The sequence below is a fragment of the Scleropages formosus genome, chromosome 20 (genome assembly GCF_900964775.1).
Source record: "Scleropages formosus chromosome 20, fSclFor1.1, whole genome shotgun sequence".
Lineage (NCBI taxonomy): Eukaryota > Metazoa > Chordata > Actinopteri > Osteoglossiformes > Osteoglossidae > Scleropages > Scleropages formosus.
Genome location: NC_041825.1, coordinates 3,079,715 through 3,096,641, shown reverse-complemented (window position 1 = coordinate 3,096,641; position 16,927 = coordinate 3,079,715). Strand labels below are relative to the sequence as shown.

General features: G+C 40.1%; 2 protein-coding genes across 2 annotated transcripts in view; both read right to left on the bottom strand.

Annotated features, from left to right (window-relative positions):
- Nucleotides 1-4,535, bottom strand: part of LOC108926045 (integrin alpha-M-like) — a 38,675-nt gene extending 34,140 nt beyond the window's left edge. The window contains exon 1 of the mRNA XM_029246858.1: nt 4,440-4,535. Coding sequence (XP_029102691.1) covers nt 4,440-4,479 — 40 coding nt within the window. The 5' untranslated portion in view covers nt 4,480-4,535. The remainder of the gene's footprint in view (nt 1-4,439) is intronic.
- A 1,547-nt stretch (nt 4,536-6,082) lies between these two features.
- Nucleotides 6,083-16,927, bottom strand: part of LOC108933012 (integrin alpha-M-like) — a 35,176-nt gene continuing 24,331 nt past the window's right edge. The window contains exons 9-30 of the mRNA XM_029246949.1: nt 16,612-16,762; nt 15,892-15,965; nt 15,654-15,771; nt 14,845-14,972; nt 14,196-14,342; nt 13,862-14,065; nt 13,537-13,667; nt 12,937-13,079; nt 12,578-12,741; nt 11,365-11,493; nt 11,178-11,251; nt 10,883-11,024; nt 10,338-10,451; nt 9,413-9,492; nt 9,098-9,181; nt 8,804-8,882; nt 8,263-8,361; nt 7,987-8,067; nt 7,622-7,732; nt 7,102-7,209; nt 6,359-6,469; nt 6,083-6,254 (exon numbers count right to left, since the gene is read on the bottom strand). Of these exons, the coding sequence (XP_029102782.1) occupies nt 6,150-6,254; nt 6,359-6,469; nt 7,102-7,209; nt 7,622-7,732; nt 7,987-8,067; nt 8,263-8,361; nt 8,804-8,882; nt 9,098-9,181; nt 9,413-9,492; nt 10,338-10,451; nt 10,883-11,024; nt 11,178-11,251; nt 11,365-11,493; nt 12,578-12,741; nt 12,937-13,079; nt 13,537-13,667; nt 13,862-14,065; nt 14,196-14,342; nt 14,845-14,972; nt 15,654-15,771; nt 15,892-15,965; nt 16,612-16,762 (2,577 nt within the window). The 3' untranslated portion in view covers nt 6,083-6,149. The remainder of the gene's footprint in view (nt 6,255-6,358; nt 6,470-7,101; nt 7,210-7,621; nt 7,733-7,986; nt 8,068-8,262; nt 8,362-8,803; nt 8,883-9,097; nt 9,182-9,412; nt 9,493-10,337; nt 10,452-10,882; nt 11,025-11,177; nt 11,252-11,364; nt 11,494-12,577; nt 12,742-12,936; nt 13,080-13,536; nt 13,668-13,861; nt 14,066-14,195; nt 14,343-14,844; nt 14,973-15,653; nt 15,772-15,891; nt 15,966-16,611; nt 16,763-16,927) is intronic.

Genomic DNA, 16,927 nt, shown 5'->3' with positions numbered 1-16,927 from the left:
ACTTCTGTATCTTATAATATTTAAAAAAATAATAATAAAAAAAAATTGGTGGGAAGGTATCGGGATTTGCCTCTCCTGTGTTTTATGCACCTACTTGAACGATGAACCTCGGTGCAGCAAGTGGTAGGTAACAAATTAGGTTTGCTTAGACTTTCATGTTTGTAGCTATGTCTCCTTCTCTTAATGTAATGTATAAACTGTACTTTTGCTGAGATGCACGTCACTTTGGACAAAAGCGTCTGCTAAATGAAAAAATGTAAATTTAAATGTAAATATAAACACCAAATCCCCAGCACCATAAAATGAGTGACGGAAAAATACCTATAGCTACCGATTCTTGATCAGCTCTCTACTGCATTTCCTGGCCCCTACTTAGCAATTCTTGTTCCGTGTATAATCAAATGCTTCTAAAATCCTGTTCACAGTGTGTTTGTGTTCTACTCCAGAGCTCTAGTCCCATCTGCGTCTGTACTCTGTGCTCTTGTCCCGGTCCTGTGTCCTTGCACAATCTAAGTCGTGTTTCTGTGTATTCAGCCAGTCAGTTTCCCTTACGAGACACTCAGCAAGTCCCTTCACTCTGTGTTCCTTGTCTTGCTTCAGCACTTTCTTTCTGTGTTTGCACGATACACATATATATGTTTATTCTGCTTCTGAGAACATCACCCTTTTCATCCACAGTTGGATGCAAAGCAACACATCTGTGTCTGTGTAACCTCCTTATGTGACAATATGCCTAGAATAAAGGATATAAATAATATATTCTGTAATTTGTTAGAGGGGGTGCAGTGGCGCAGTGGGTTGGACCAGATCCTGCTTTCCCGTGGGTCTGGGGTTCAAGTCCCACTTGGGGTGCCGTGCGGCGGACTGGCGTCCCGTCCTGGGTGTGTCCCCTCCCCTTCCAGCCTTACGCCCTGTGTTGCCGGGTAGGCTCCGGTTTCCCGTGACCCTGTGAGGGACAAGCGGTTCAGAAAATGTGTGTGTGTGTGTGTGTGTGTGTGTGTGTGTAATTTGTTAAAAATTGTGAGTTCACAAAAAAATGCATTTTAAAAGCCATTATTTTATTGTCCTAAAATGAGGTTTTATTCTTTTATCATGGAAAATTCAAATTCCGGATTCTAAAACATTCTGCAAAATTATTGATATTACTTCACGAAGTTGTATGAATGCTCTGTTTTAACTGAACAAAACGTATAACACTGCACAGAAAACACAGACACACACGCACACGTCTGAAGCCGCTTGTCCCAAGTGGGGTCGTGGCGAAACGGAGCCTAACCTGGCAGCACAGAGCGCAAGGCTAGAGGGGAAGGGGACACATCCAGGACAAGACGCCACTCCGTCGCAAGGCACCCCATGCAGGACTTGCAGAAAACAGACATCGTGAAATACTACCATAAATTAGAAGAGTTGCTAAAGCTGGGAAATGACTCACAACGAGTTGCACAAAATACTAGAAGTTTGAAGAATCACATTCTTAAACATGGGGAGCTACACCGCTCTATTGCGTTTTGTATTCACAACAAACCAATCCCGTAAAAACAGCAGCAATGACATCCCATTATACCTCCGCTCCCCCCGATTATTGCCCATCTCCTCCAGGACACTCCTCTCCTTCACTTCTAACTCAGATTTCTCCTCCTCTGTCTCTTCTTCAGGTAGTGGTACCCCAGATTTTATATTTTAATGTTATTCAGAAATACACACACAAATATTGCAGCCCACCAACTCTCATACAGTTCTGAGTAAAGGAAAAAATTAGGACATATGGGGATCAACCTCATTTTTACTGAACCACAATGTAAACAGATTAAGGTGTGTCTGTTTTATTGACCTTTTACTGATTCTGAATTAGTGGTATACTGACTTAGGCGTTACAAACAAATTAAATTATAAATAGATTTCCTATCCCAGCTGTATTCATAATTTGAGGATCCAGTGTCCTACTACCCCACTCAAATACAGAGGAAAACATGTATGTGTCGTAATGGAAGAATGACATCAGTATCTTACTTCTGTTTTAATGTTCTGCCCTTCCTTAACACACCCAGAGATACATTCTGTTACCTTAAAAGGACATGTATTGCTATCTATAAAAGAGAAGATGGATACCTAACTACCTTTTCTGCTGTTTCTTCTTATTCTGGAGTTCTAGTATGCATGGTCTGTAGGTTGGTATCACTTAAATGGAAGAGTCAACTGGGAGTGCTCAGTATAAATGAAGCAAGTCTATTTAGAAGATCAATAGTGGAAACTAACAATGTTTTTATCTCAGAGTTGAGATTTGTATGAAAAAATCTAATGAAACATTGTCTCAGTGTGATTTATTTATACAATGTATAATCTCTTTGATTTACAAACTTCATGGTTAGTGTGTTGTGCAACTGGTAATGATATTCCAAGTTATTGTTTATTTGTTTGTTTTACAAACAGCAATAACAGTATATTGTTACATTATAAAGGCCCAAATGATAGGCAGCAAATAAATGATCATTAAAACTTCAGAAATGCATATTAACTCAACTTAACGCCACCAGCTGTCCCACAGCTACCAGCAGTCTTGGACACCTACACCACAAGCTGCCTCAGAAAGACGATGCGCATTATGAGAGATCATAGTCACCCTGCATGGGCACTTTTCTCTTCCCTGCCATCTGCAGAACGGCTTAGGTCTGTTTGAACCCGCACAGCTATGTATAGGAACAGCTTTTACCCACTACTGTAAGACTATACAACACTAACCAATGTGCCACCTTTAGTAACTAGAGTTGGACTGCTCCACCCAAGCACATTGGTAGATCACATAGTCACTTTAAGCATTCTCATTCTCATTCTCTCGTTCTGAGTTCTCTGACTGCTACCATTATTGTTACTACTGTCACCATTATTTATCGTTATTGCTGTCATTGCTGCTATTGTTATTTACTGTCATTGACACTGTTTTGTTTGTCATTGTTTTGTTTGTGCAGTATTTCTATTGTCCTTGCCCATAGTCTGAGGAGAAGCATTCGGGAAGATTTTCATGATACATATACATGGTACTTGTATCTAAGACAATAAACTTGAAACTTGAATTATATCTGCATTATATCTCTGATTATGAGATATTAAATATATTAAAATATTAATGAGATGTGAGATATTAAAAATCTTCTTTGCAAATTATTGTAGTAAAAAACAAGGTCAGAATGACATGGCTGTTTAGCACATGTTGATGTTGAAAAATCTCTCCAGGGTTGCAAAATGAAATTTGAAAGTCGGTGTTCTTTGTGTTTGTGTGGGTTAACTTGGCCTGTGTTTTCTGTCCATGTTTCAAACAGATCACATACGACACATAACAGCATTACTGTAATGTATTACACTCAAAATACGTTATGCACATTGCAGAATATATATAAGGTATATATATATATATATATATGACACTGACGTTTGTTCAGTTCTTTCATCTCGCCTTACAAAAGCAGCTTTAGAACTGCAACCAACTTTAGTGACAAGCTGTGTGTTCTGCTAGATTCAACATTTAGGCTGAGCTGTAACTGCACTGGTTCTCAAGCACTTAGTACAAGTGAAAAGCGTTTTAGCACTTTTTTTGGTGAAAGCAATCCACCTCGACCTGACAAACGTTCCTTCACCCTGCTGCACACATACGGCCATGCTCTCACATTCAGCTAGAGCTCCTATTTATACTTTGCTTTTGTTCCATATTTATGTAACATTTCTCCAGAATAGCAACAGATGAAAAGATGTCTCAACATTGCTTTTTTTAAAAAAAAAAAAAAAAAAAAAAAACTGTTCAATGTATGATGTATGTAGCCCTTTAGACCATGACCACAAACACCATAAAAAACACCTAGAGGTGCCAAAGCATTTGAAACACCTTCCTGTTAATGTAGCAAACTGCTCGTCACAAACACAAACACACACACACACACTTTCAGAACCACTTGTCCCATACGGGGTCGCGGGGAACCGGAGCCTACCTGGCAACACAGGGCATAAGGCCGGAGGGGGAAGGGACACACCCAGGACAAGACGCCAGTCCGCCACAAGGGACCCCAAGCAGAACTCGAACCACAGACCCACTGGAGAGCAGGACCTGGTCCAACCCACTGCGCCACTGCACCCCTCACAAACACCCAGTTTTTTTAAAATTAAACATCAACAGCATGGACTCTGTATTCATATGCATGTATTTCCTTTATCTAGTACAAGTGAAGTATCTTTCAAAGTTTATTGATTTGAAATTTTAAGAGCACAATTGCTCAGATGTTCTGAAAAGGAAACAGTGAATTAACATCAGTAAAGAAGTCATAGCAAGAAACGAGGAATTATTAAGTGTATATAAGCATATTATTATTATTATTATTATTATTATTATTATTGTTGTTGTTGTTGTTGTTGTTGTTATTATAGCTTAAAAATGAACAAATACAACTTACCCAGAAATAGACACAGAGGGATTTTTAGTATCAAGGACATTGTGGAGGATTTACACAGGAAAAAGTGTGCAGAAGAGCAGAGAGGAAAATATTCTGTTCCTCAGTGTTAAATAGAGGACATAAAACGGACTGAAAAAGAGGAACAAAAGCGACAGAACTGGGGTGGGGCGAAAAGGGTGTTGAAATATATGGAAGATATAGAGATATTTTATTCGAAAGACAAATACAAAATTATACAAAATAACACAATAAAACGCGTTGGACTTCCCGCCTGAAAATACGCGACCAAAAGCGCAGTAATGACTAAAATAACGTGTCATATATTCATTTAAAGTCTAGAGGCGCTTTGAACAGCACAATTGAATCGAAACATTGACAATGGCAGGAAAATCGAGTGTCGAGGGTGTGGAGGTGGGGGCGTTGGGTGAAGGGGGGGGTGGATGACGTCATCCGCGGTGTAACCAACTGTTATGATGGCGAAAGCGAAAGAGACGGAAGCCCGGTTTGAGCGGCACAGATCCACACAGTTAAAGTTAAAAGTAACGAAACGTGGAGATTTTTTTTTTTCTTTTTTGTTTTTCGTCACTTGTCTTATAATCATTAATATCTAAAAGGTAAGGATATGGAGGATGATGCTCCCTCCCTGTTTCCTTAACTTCTCCTTATTAATCCGTACAATAAAGTTGTTTACTGGAATGGAATTGAGTGACATTCCAAGGAAAAAAAAGTGTTTCTGTGCATGAAACTACTTGAAAAGTTTTCATTCAATGGCTTGCATACATACTCACTCACTCACTCACTCACTCACTCACTCACTCACTCACTCACTCACATTTACCACTTGACAAAGACAGGGTCACAGTGGCCCGTAGTACATCCTTGATGCACATGGCACCAAGCCAGTCAGGGTACGTCCTGCACGGGACACCAGTCCATCACAGTCTCTAAAACCATAGTGTAAAGAACTTATATTTCACAGCTGTGTGTTTCTATTTTTATCGTTGCATTATTCACACAAAGCTTTAGATACACAACTACGCAATGCAACTGCATGGTTATGTAATATTAGGTTCCATAAGCTTAAAGAAATTTTCACTGGGAGTCCCCATGTATGGTGTGGTGGTGCAGTGGGTTGGGCTGGGTCCTGCTCTCCGGTAGGTCTGGGGTTCCAGTCCCGCTTGGGGTACCTTGCGACGGACTGGCGTCCCGTCCTGGGTGTGTCCCCTCCCCCTCCAGGCTTACGCCTTGTGTTGCCGGGTTAGGCTCCGGCTCCCCGCGACCCCGTAGGGGACAAGCGGTTGTGATGGTGTGTCCCCCCATGTATTATATACGTAGTTAATAGCCTCCACATTGTGCCTATTTGTTTATTATTGTTGATCAGTCTGTGAATATGCCATCACATGAAAATATATTTTCAGATACTGTACATACAGTCACAAAAACACAGCAAACACAACAAAAGGGCTTAAGAAGTTTTTAGATATTGATCTATAATTCTCTTTTTGTACAATGCAGTAGATTTGCTGGAAAACACAAATGCTGACATGAGGAATTAAGCAAAAAGAAGTCATAATTTCTGTACCTCTTACATAATCTTCATATGAAAGCATTACAAAATAGTATATTTAGCTACATTTGGCCTCCATTTTTCTTTTTTAAACATTCTATACAGTACAAAAAACTGATTTTGTAGTTTTTTTTCCTTGTTGTCTATTCAGTGGCTGGGGGAGCACTTGCATTTTCCCCTTCACCTCCATCTGCTTCTCCTCCAGCTTCTTGAACCATCTGGTTATATTTGCTCTTAAAAAATCCCGCCTGAGAAAGAGGAAAGAAAACAGTTATATTCTTACAGGTGTGGTGAAGACAAGGCAGTGTGTCAGACCATGACCAAGGAAGGTATGAAATGGTAAGATGTTCACCTTGTAGAGTCCACCGGCGATCAAAGCCAGCAATAGCAAAGCCCCAAATGCGCCTCCTATGATTTCCTTGGTGAAGTTCGGCTCACTGGCCATATCCACACGTGTCTTAATCTGCAACGAGGAAAATAAGATCATGCGAACTTTTAAATGTTTAAATTTAAAGAAGTTTCAGTAAATTAAATAAAAAATGTTGCTATAATTTTTTAGATGCTGTTATGATACTTAACAGTAAATTAAACAATATTAATACTAATATTGTTGGAATTAATCAAGATTAAAATATATATAAGAACTTGAAAGGTTCCAGAGAAGCAGTAATATGATGATAATCTAACATGAATTACCATGCTACAGGTAAACACAAGCTCTGCTTATGATAAACATTAATGACAACAATAATTTAACAAAATGAAACTTTTACAAAGATAATTTATTACTATGAGTTCAGTGGTGAAAATTATTAAGTAACACATCAGAACACCACTTTTTAACATAGTTTTACAAAATTATACTGTTTTGGCCGTGTCTTCTTTATATTTGACAAAGCACTGCACTGTTGTGGGTTTCTTTTATTTTTCTATTGTGCTTCAGTCACACAGAACCTGCTCGATAGTCTCTGTATCAACATCCTATGTCCTACAGGACTTCCTATAGAAACTTGATACATGAATAATTACACTATGTGCGTTTTAATGACTTTTATATTGACAACTAACACCACATTCACAGTATGATGTTATTACCTCAGTGACTGGAATGCTGCTTTGGGGACTCGAGGAAAAATAAATAAACTGGTTTTTGTCAAAATCCATACTTGAGCTACTGACCAAACGTACAGTTGATAGCTGAGTCTGGGCAAGAAGAAAGAGGGCAATTTATTCATATAACACTTACTGACTGGTCATTTCATGATCAGATACTCTGACTCACAGAGTCTCAATCAAGTACACAGTGGACACACACCAAAACACATGGAGAAAATACCCCCCCCGCCAAAGGCCTCCACACACAAGTAGTGGGTTAACAATGTTACCTGCTCAACTGTAACTTATCCTTTAATATAAAATAAATGTAAATGCACTTCATGTACTTCATGAAATATGGGTGGCTGGCAGGTTAGTTTGTAGAGCTCCTGCCTTTGAACCTGAAGGTTTCCAGTTCAAATCTCACCTCCAGGTGTAGTACCGTTGAGGAAGGTACTGGGCCTAAAACTGCAGTTATAAAGATAAAATAGAGCTTTACCACGGTTGAACACCCCATTACCTGTTCTATCCAGCCTGAAGTAACTTCACCGGAAACATTGTAAAACAAGGTTTCATCTTTTCTCAAAAACACCTCACACCGTAGTACTCTGCACACTGCAACTGTACAGTCCTAAGGGAGAACAAGTCAGACAGGAACCGTTTTATACGTGACAATCTAAGGAGGAGCCAACACAAGTCAGCTTTCTTTCTTTGTGCTTCGGGGTATTTTGACACACAGTGTGAACAAATTTTACTTTGTCAGTAACTATGCTTGACGTACACAGGCTTTTGATCAACATGAGACAACGCTGGAAATAATTATTCGGTGATTAATCTAATGAATAAATATAGAAGAAATGTAATGTATAAGAAATGTTTGCTCACCACATTAGGAGTTTTCCTCAATTTCTCCACAAAATCGGTAAAGGCAGGGTTCTCATCTTTTTGTGCCTTACATCCCATAATCTACAGAATAGTTTTTCATCAACAGAAAATACACATTTTACACTCTGTTTTATACGGAAGATAACTGCATAAAGAATAATAATCTGCATGAATATGTCATGCATTTACCATGTTATACAGCGTTGCACTGTGTTTAGTAAAGGCTGGTACCTGCGCTGGTTGTGCCTGTAGTGTGGTGCCCAATTCCAGACTCACCTGAATGCTGTTTTTATTGGTCCAGATGTCTTTTTCTCCCAGTTTAATTGGGACCTTTATAGTAATTGTTGCATTGAAATCTCTTATATAATTAACAACCTTAAAAAACAAGAAAAAACAGACCTCATTTCTCTTAACTTATTGCTCAACTATTGTTAGAGTCCAAAGGAGTCACAGCAAGCAATCAGCCAGTTCATGAGCCAGTTCTTCTTTTATTTAATAAAATGTGAATTAAGTCTTTTTTTTTTCTGTTTTATGTTCACATTTCTTTATGCTGTACTTGTTTCTTGCTTTAGGTTTCAGTCAAAAGTAAATTAAGTGGTACTTTTGATGTCACCACATAACACACTAAAAATTACCAAACACTGTATGCTGCAACATCTTCTGTGAAATTTATGAAACATCTGTACTGTTTCCAAACACTCTGGGATTCTGCAGAAAGTCATCCTTCATCCAGTTCAAATGAGTCTGATCTCAACTGTTCACATACAGAACCAGTAGCAATGTAATTAAGAGCAGTGCAAGATGATGGAAAAAATACCTCAAATGACTGCAAAACAGGCTTCTTCAGATCATTTTTTCCAGCAGTGAAGTTTATGTAACTGGTTGATTCCTCTGAGCTTCATGGATTTAAAACAGAAAAAATATGATCAGTGGTCTAACAGAAGGACAACTGAAAATGACTTACACTGTCAATCTACTTTTGTGGATCTACAGTGGCACTGACATTTAAACTGTAATTTCATGAAAAAAAACAATTTTTAAAAGAAAAAAGTCTAAACTGCATAATCTCTGGACCACAAAACAATTATAGAAGTGATCAGAAAATGCAAACCTTCTGACAACAGCAAAAATGCTGTATTTTACACCAAGCTGTCTGGTCCGGTAATTTTCCCTCAACGTGTGCAGTTCGTTTCCGCTAAAAGTCACAACATTAAAGAAATACAATTATGTACTATGCATTTGGCCGCAGGAAAAAATCATATACATGACAGTAAGTTACTGATAAGCATCCAAATAACGTGATAATATAATATGACATTGTCACATGATTTTGATGTCTCACTCCCACATGTTTTCAAATAGAGAGATACACAAAGGAGATGAAATTTATGACAAACATTAGGTGGAGACACAGATGTCCTGTTACCTTGAAGCATTAGCAGTAAACGTCACAGTTCGGTCAAAATTACTGTTTCCATCTATCCCAAAAGATAGAATGAAGAAAACCTAAGACAAGTAGGAAGACATTCAGAATAATGACAAAACTCAACAGTTTGCATGAAATGCAAAACAAGTGTTAACTTTACGAGCCAATGAACTACTTACAGTGGCTTTCTGTCTGTTCAACATTTGAAATAAACACCATGTTGGCATTCTTACTTTCTTTTTACTGCTATATTAACTTAAAAATCGCAACCCTGTGTGATTTCCTCACGTTCTACCTCCTGGTCTTCTTCTCATTCTGTCCCTCACGATATCTATTAACTATACTACACATCACATATACCTTTCTGCAGGGTACTACAGAGTCCCAACTGGGACTGAAACACTGGACCTTGTAAAAAGTTCCTCGGCCACGATGTCACCTACTAATCCATATTACAGAGAAAGTACAGAAAGTACAGGTGGAAATTGTGAACAGGTGCTCAAATTTCACGTAATAATGCCCTTAACCAGCTTTTCAACATTTCGCTCTTGCCAGGCCATGACAGTGGCTGATCAGACAACCATGGGTGCAAAATTATGTACCTTTAAAATGATAGACACTGAAAACCTGACACTTTCTAGAACAGTAATCTTTTACAGTTCTCACCAGTTTGCAAAATATTGTGCTAAATAACAGGAAAAAGAGATGGAGCGGAAAATGGGAAATGTGCTCTTATATTCTGAAGAACAGGTAACACCAGGTGTTCTTAACTCTGGACCTGGTGGGTCACAGTTAATGCAGGCTTACAAACTGTCTTCAAATTAGAAATATACACATTATTTTTAAGTCACTGTTTTATTTTATTACTGAACATAAAAGCGGACGTTGACTTGTTGACTCAATGAACCACAAACTGAGAACTAACCTGGGATCCGCTCCTGAAAATGGGCCTGTTGATGTGGCAGGTGCTGATCCCCAATACAGTGGCTTCTACACTGTCTACAGCAGTGCACTGAACTCTTGCCCTCCTCAAAGGATCCTGAAAGAACAGTGGAAGCCTTAACACTTCATTGTTTACTCTGGGGGGGTGCAGTGGCACAGCAGGCTTGGCCAGGGCCTGCTCTTTGGCGGGTCTGGCGCTCGAGTCCCGCTTGGGGTGCCTTCTAACAGACTGGCGTCCCATCCTGGGTGTGTCCCCTCCCCCTCGAGCCTTACACCCTGTGTTGCCGAGTTAGGCTCCGGTTCGCCATGACCCCGCTTGGGACAAGCGGCTTCAGACAATGTGTGTGTGTTTACTGTGGTACAGATCAGTTGCACTTGGTTTCTGTTGCAGCAGATCGGTGAGTATTAAACATTTTACATTTACAGTTATTTTGCAGATGCTTTTCTCCGAAGTGACTTCCTATGAACTCTGTGTAGTGTTATCACACCACACATAAACACACCAATGGCTGAATTGCTCTCCCTCACCTGTACCACAGTAACTCTTCGAAATGACAGTCCTGCTGGGTAGGTGAAAATGACATGACTGTTGTATGAGTTTTCCCCTCTGTTCTCCACTGATACCGACACGTTCAATACCAGCGCTATGCCAACCTGTACCTCAGACACTCTGGGAGAAAAAAGTAGGGAGAAAGTACAGCTTTATACAACTATTCCTCATATTTATCCAAAGTATTATTTTGTAGAAATGCAGTATCAACAGTATTCATTATGTCTGGTCATAAACTGTGGAAAAAGTTTTACATGGCAGTAATTTTCTCACCCTGAGAAATTGAAATCCACTCTGAGATCATCAGTACACTTGCTGTCTGCTCCACAGTCCACCACAAAATCTAACTGACAGTGATGATAGAGCAGTTTATTTACACAGTGAAGAAGTAACAAAATTCGTAAGTAACTAAAGATCAAATGTAACATAAAACTGTATCCATAGTGATGTGAAAACTCACTGGGTGATTTGTGATTCTTCGTGAAAGTGGATCCAAGACTGGAGCAAGTTGGCCTCCTGGATGGGTGCTGTCTACAAAACTCAACCTTAACTCATTTATCAGAGGATTCAGAGCATCTTCTGGGCAGGCCTGGCACATAATACAGGAGAACACATGTCACTTGGGCATAAGGACACATACACACACACACACACACACACACACCATCTGAAACCGCTTGTCCCATACAGGGTTGCGGGGAGCCGGAGCCTAACCCAGCAACACAGGGTGTAAGGCTGGAGGGGGAGGGGACACACCCAGGATGGGACGCCAGTCTGTCGCAAGGGCATAAGGATGGTAAATTTTATTTTTCTAGGTGTACTGTGACAAAATAGATATATAGAGCCTAGAGTTTTTAAACAAAACACCAACTTGAATGGAACTGGTGTTTACCTAGTGGGTCCCCTACTTATGAACATTCAAGTGATGAACTGTCACCCCCCCCGGCCACACCCCGGACACCCAGTTAGCAGGAAGGACTATATAGGTAACCACACCACTTCTCCCAAACTGTGGAATCTCTTTGAGACAACCGTCCCCTCTGTACTTCAACCTGCTACATGACCTGGTCTGACCTCACCTCACCTAACCTGACCTGACGTGGCCCAGCCCTCGCCCCCTTGTCTTGTTCTCCTTCATTGCTGACCTTTGTTTGCCTCCTGGACTACAACTTTGGATTCTCACAAATAACAACATACACACCTTGTTTCTTTGACCCATCCCTGTTCCCAACCAGGAGTTTTGCTTTGTCCTTCAAGATTCACAATAAAAGACCTTGCACTCGGCTTCTACCTTCGGTGTCAATTAGTCAGATAAGATTGTTTTTACAAGTAAAAATTATACCAGTAACTGCATACTAATTTAGAATAGAACAGAATTATAAATCTGATGATGTTCCCCCCAGGGCTACTTCATGTCACATTCAACGATCCAACTTTTCGAGGAACAAACCACCTCTCAGTCCCAATGAAGTTTGTAAGTTAGGGACCAACTGTAATGAACACAACCAAGAGATCTTGGTTTTTCTATTCTATTTAATAATAATATTTTCCAAACAACATACATGCATTCCTTCTAAACACTGGTGACACCCAAATGTCTTTTCTAACATTACCTTCAGATTGTTGAAGAAAATATGAATAATTGATTCTAGTGTTTTTTTTTTCTTACTTACTTGAATGGAAAACTGATGGTTTTCACAATTTTTCTTCTTTTCCCCTCTAATGGTAACAACTTTATTTAAGAATTGTTTTTGAGGAGTGAAATATGCTCGAGACCGTGCAGCATTTCGAGTCGCATCCAGAGTCAGAGTGTAATTCACGCTTGCGTCCAGATCACCTATATGCAACAAAGAGAAGGTGTACCCATGAGGAAAGTAAAATGAACATGTTTGCTGAGAACGATTAAAGTGTCACTCAAGTGTACATCTGTCAATATCTCTGCAGTAATTTGTCAGTTCTTGTACAAACGAAATTTTGGGCCAGCAAAAATCTTTCTTGAACCAACTGGTATTCACATTTAACACATATGCACCTTGATATCCTTTCGTACGGCTCGTCATGGTGAAACAGACAGTTGCAGTATTAGAAAGGTCTTTGGTACAATCCTTGGTGTCGGTGGGAATTTTCGGTGGGCTGAAAGACATGGTGACTGCAACAGAAACCACCGGTCTGGACCTGTTATGAACAATGAATCATATAAAAAACATTCCCAAAAACACAGTTGCTGTTTTGCCCTGCCTAAGTGTATATAAGGAACACCTAAAAAGATAGTATTGAGTCCTTTTTCATCATTGATTTTATCTGTATTATATTTGAATTTCTCTGAAACTTTTCTCCAACGCAATTTACAATGTTCAGCTACTGACAATAATTTACCAATTTATACAGCTGGTTATGGTTTTACTGGAGCAACTTAACTTGGTTCAAGGGTACTACAGCCAGAGGTGGGATTGAAACCTGTAACATTTGGGTCCAGTATGATTTCCACTTACATTATTTAGTCTTAGTGTTTCAGTATCTTGTATCAGGAACAGAAGTTTGAGGAATACAGTGCACCCCTTCAATCGAACTGTTCAGTCATAAAACTTATAGCAAGGGCCGTGTTGCTAGAGCTTCCGAAGGTAATGTGTACCTGAACAGCAGGACCTTTCCCCTCGACCCCACTGCAATGTCTGTCAGCCTGTCTCCGCTCTGGTCCAGAGATCCACTGATTGACTGGCCGAAATATCGAAGCCCCGACTCAACGTTTGAACCCTGGATTCTCTGCAGGTAGCGACAGAGGGATGCAGCGACAGTCAGAGGTAGAAGAGTTACAAGGAAAAGGTGTGAGAGAAATCAGAAACTACATATACTACAGTAACTCATAAGCCTTTAATATCACCATAGTAACAACATGGTATTATCATTAACTTTTTGATGCTGCTTTGCTTCCTGTTGCTCCATTTTGCTTCTCTCACCTGAGAGAACACAGGGTTTACTCCGCTTGTCGTTCCAGAGAAGATGTACACGCTTCCCTGGCCATTGTTCTCCATGGGGGCTCCTACAGCCACATCAGTGATGCCATCGCCATCCAAGTCAGCAAGTGCAGCCAGAGAAGTGCCAAACCTGCCCCTCATTCCTGCCACCCCCACCAAGGGCTGAGGTGTACACATGTCTTTGGACTGCAGAGAATTTTACAGACATGAATCTTTAAAGAGTACTTTCAGTAAACTGAGCTTATGATAAAAGAGATACAGGCACACAGGTAACACTACAAGTTTTGCAGCTCATGAGAAGAACATCAACCTATACCCTCATCCGGAAGGCACAGACGGTGACTTCTCCCTCGCTGTCTCTCTGTGCATCTGTGTACATTGGAGCCGAAATAAGCAGTAAATCTGCGTAGGAGTCTGAATCCAAGTCCACAGCGCACAGCTCTGCCCCAAAATATGAACCAATCTGAAAGGTAAGGTATATTTAAAAATCCAGTTATTTGAAAATGACATCATGCTTAAAAAACATAGCTTTTTAGTTGAGAAGGCATACGGGGTAAATTAAAAATAAATAAAATAGAAAAGTACAGTACATGTTCAAAATTTTAGAGAGGAGCCAAAAGCAATTTGTGATACAGCACTGTAAACCTCAACAATTTAACATATAATTAACCCTTGATAGATATAATGCTGTTGCACAGAGGAAGAAGCCCCAAGAAGATTTCCAGGATATGCTTCATTTCAGTGCTGAACACAAGGCCTTGATATTGTGTGCACCCTGGACAGGAAACCAGGCCATCACAAGGGAAGTTCTTTCTCTCTCTTTCACACACACATGCATGCACACACCGGGCGGAACCAGAGAACCCAGACGAAAGTCTTGTGACCAAGAAAAAAATGTGCAAAATGCACATTACACTTAGTGATGTGTCCATTATGCACTTAACAGTGTACAAAACAAGACCAACCTGCTTGCTCTCAAGCATCGTCTCTGCTTGATCTGAAAATATAACAACCGCTCCTTTGTGCTGATACCGTGGGGCTCCCAAAATAACAATATTTTTGTTTCTTAGCTTAGCAACAGCCATGGAGTAACCTAAAAGAGAGAAAAACAACTCAAAACTTTTTATGAGTGAAAAGGGAATTCGATGTCTGCATTTTGTCATTGAGTAGACAGTGTCTCTGTGCTATAAATGGAAATGGAGATAATAAGCTTTTTCATTCATCTGTCCTGAATCCTTAATCCATTAATTTCATTGTCAGTGGACTGGCCACCTTGTTTTCCTCTGGAAAACCGTGCATCGTGAGTGGTTTTCATTGCATGTGAGCCTTTCAATATGTGAGTCTTCCATGGGATTTGTAGATCAGACAGCAACATAACATTCTCTCAAACCGATTTGATTTGGACAAGGTTGAAACAAAGACAGATGTCCTTTTTCACAGGCATTTGCACATAAAGCATTAATGATAGAAGGTTTGTGATGGTCCCCAGATAGACTTTCCCTAATATGAGCAGACTAACCCTAACCCTTTGGGCAAAGGTACTGTTGTGATGACTGTTTCTCTGATGCTGCATTATCTGAACTTTTATAATGTTTCTCTCTAGGAGAAGCAGAATATTATCTTGTTCTGCATATTAAAGGATCACATGCAATCATTTCAATAATTGTCAAATTCCAGTTCAGCTTCAGTAACACTCGTTTTTCAGTGAAGCAACTAAATTACAGAGCAAAAGCCGATACGCAACATCAACATAAATGAGAGTGGTGTGTCGTACCCAGATAACTGTTAGCTTCCATTTTGCTGCTGTTATGAAAAGTGGGTCCTCGTGCTGAGATTTTCTGGAAACCTCCCCTCCAGTCTAGAGCTCCCACTGTCCCCATCAGAAGGTCTCCCTAAAGGACATAAACACTTTCTGAATGGGAAGTATTCAAGAAATATATTCAGCAGTCACAGATACCAAATTAACATTAAAAATATTGAAAGTGATGTTTTTTTGGAGTAACGTTGCGTACCGAGGGCAGTAAAACTGAGCTAAATCCCTCTTGGGCTAATTCCATGTGAAAAGATGCACCAGAAGTTTGAGTACCTGAAGAAAGTGGAAAAGTGAGATTGTTATTAATTTAATATACATTTGCACAAAGCTAAATACACACACAGTGTCTACAACTGCTTGTCCCAAGCGGAGCCTAAGCTGGCAACACAGGGAGCAGAGTTGGAGGGGGAGTGGACACACCCCGGAGAGGACACCAGTCCGCCGCAAGACCTCAGACCCACCACAGAGCCGGGCCCACAACAAACCCGCTGCGCCACCTTGCTCCCCCCCATACAAAGTTAAATAAATCTTGAAATTCTTAACCATTCAAAATTCTTTTTGAATCTTAAGTGATTCAAAGGAGCTATGCAATGTAACCATCATACACAACAGTCTGAAGCCACTTGTGCAGAGTGGGGTTGTGGCAAACCGGGGTCTAACCCGGCAGCACATGGGGGGGAGGGGGCACACTCCAGACAGGATGCCAATCTGGCACAAGGCACCCCAGGCAGGACTTGAACCCCAGACCCACCAGAGAGCAGGCACAGGCCAAACCCACCATGCCACTACACATCGCTGCACAGCATAACCCTAAAACATGAAAATACAAAAATCAAATGAAGACTGTGGGGCCTGAAAAATACCTGAAGAGACAAGCAGTTAAAAAGTCGCTAATATGCATAATATAGAACAACTGTACCCTCAATGGCAAAAATATTCTTCTGTAGAGTATCTCTTAGTTTGTCCAAAGCTTGGAAGTTGTCCACTCGAAACAGGTGACTGTTTGTGGGTTTGGAGGCGATAGTTTCCAGCTCCTGCATTGCGCTCGGTTCTTGAAAAGCCGAGCCCACCTGCAGGGACAAGAGATAATTAATATATCAGTATATTCTGTTTGAAAAACAGTATGAAAATCACTCATAGGATTTTCCTACACAAAGTAACATACTTAGTAGTAAATGAAAAAGACAAAATCATATGAAATCATATCAAGGGAAACTTCATATATCTTGTATATA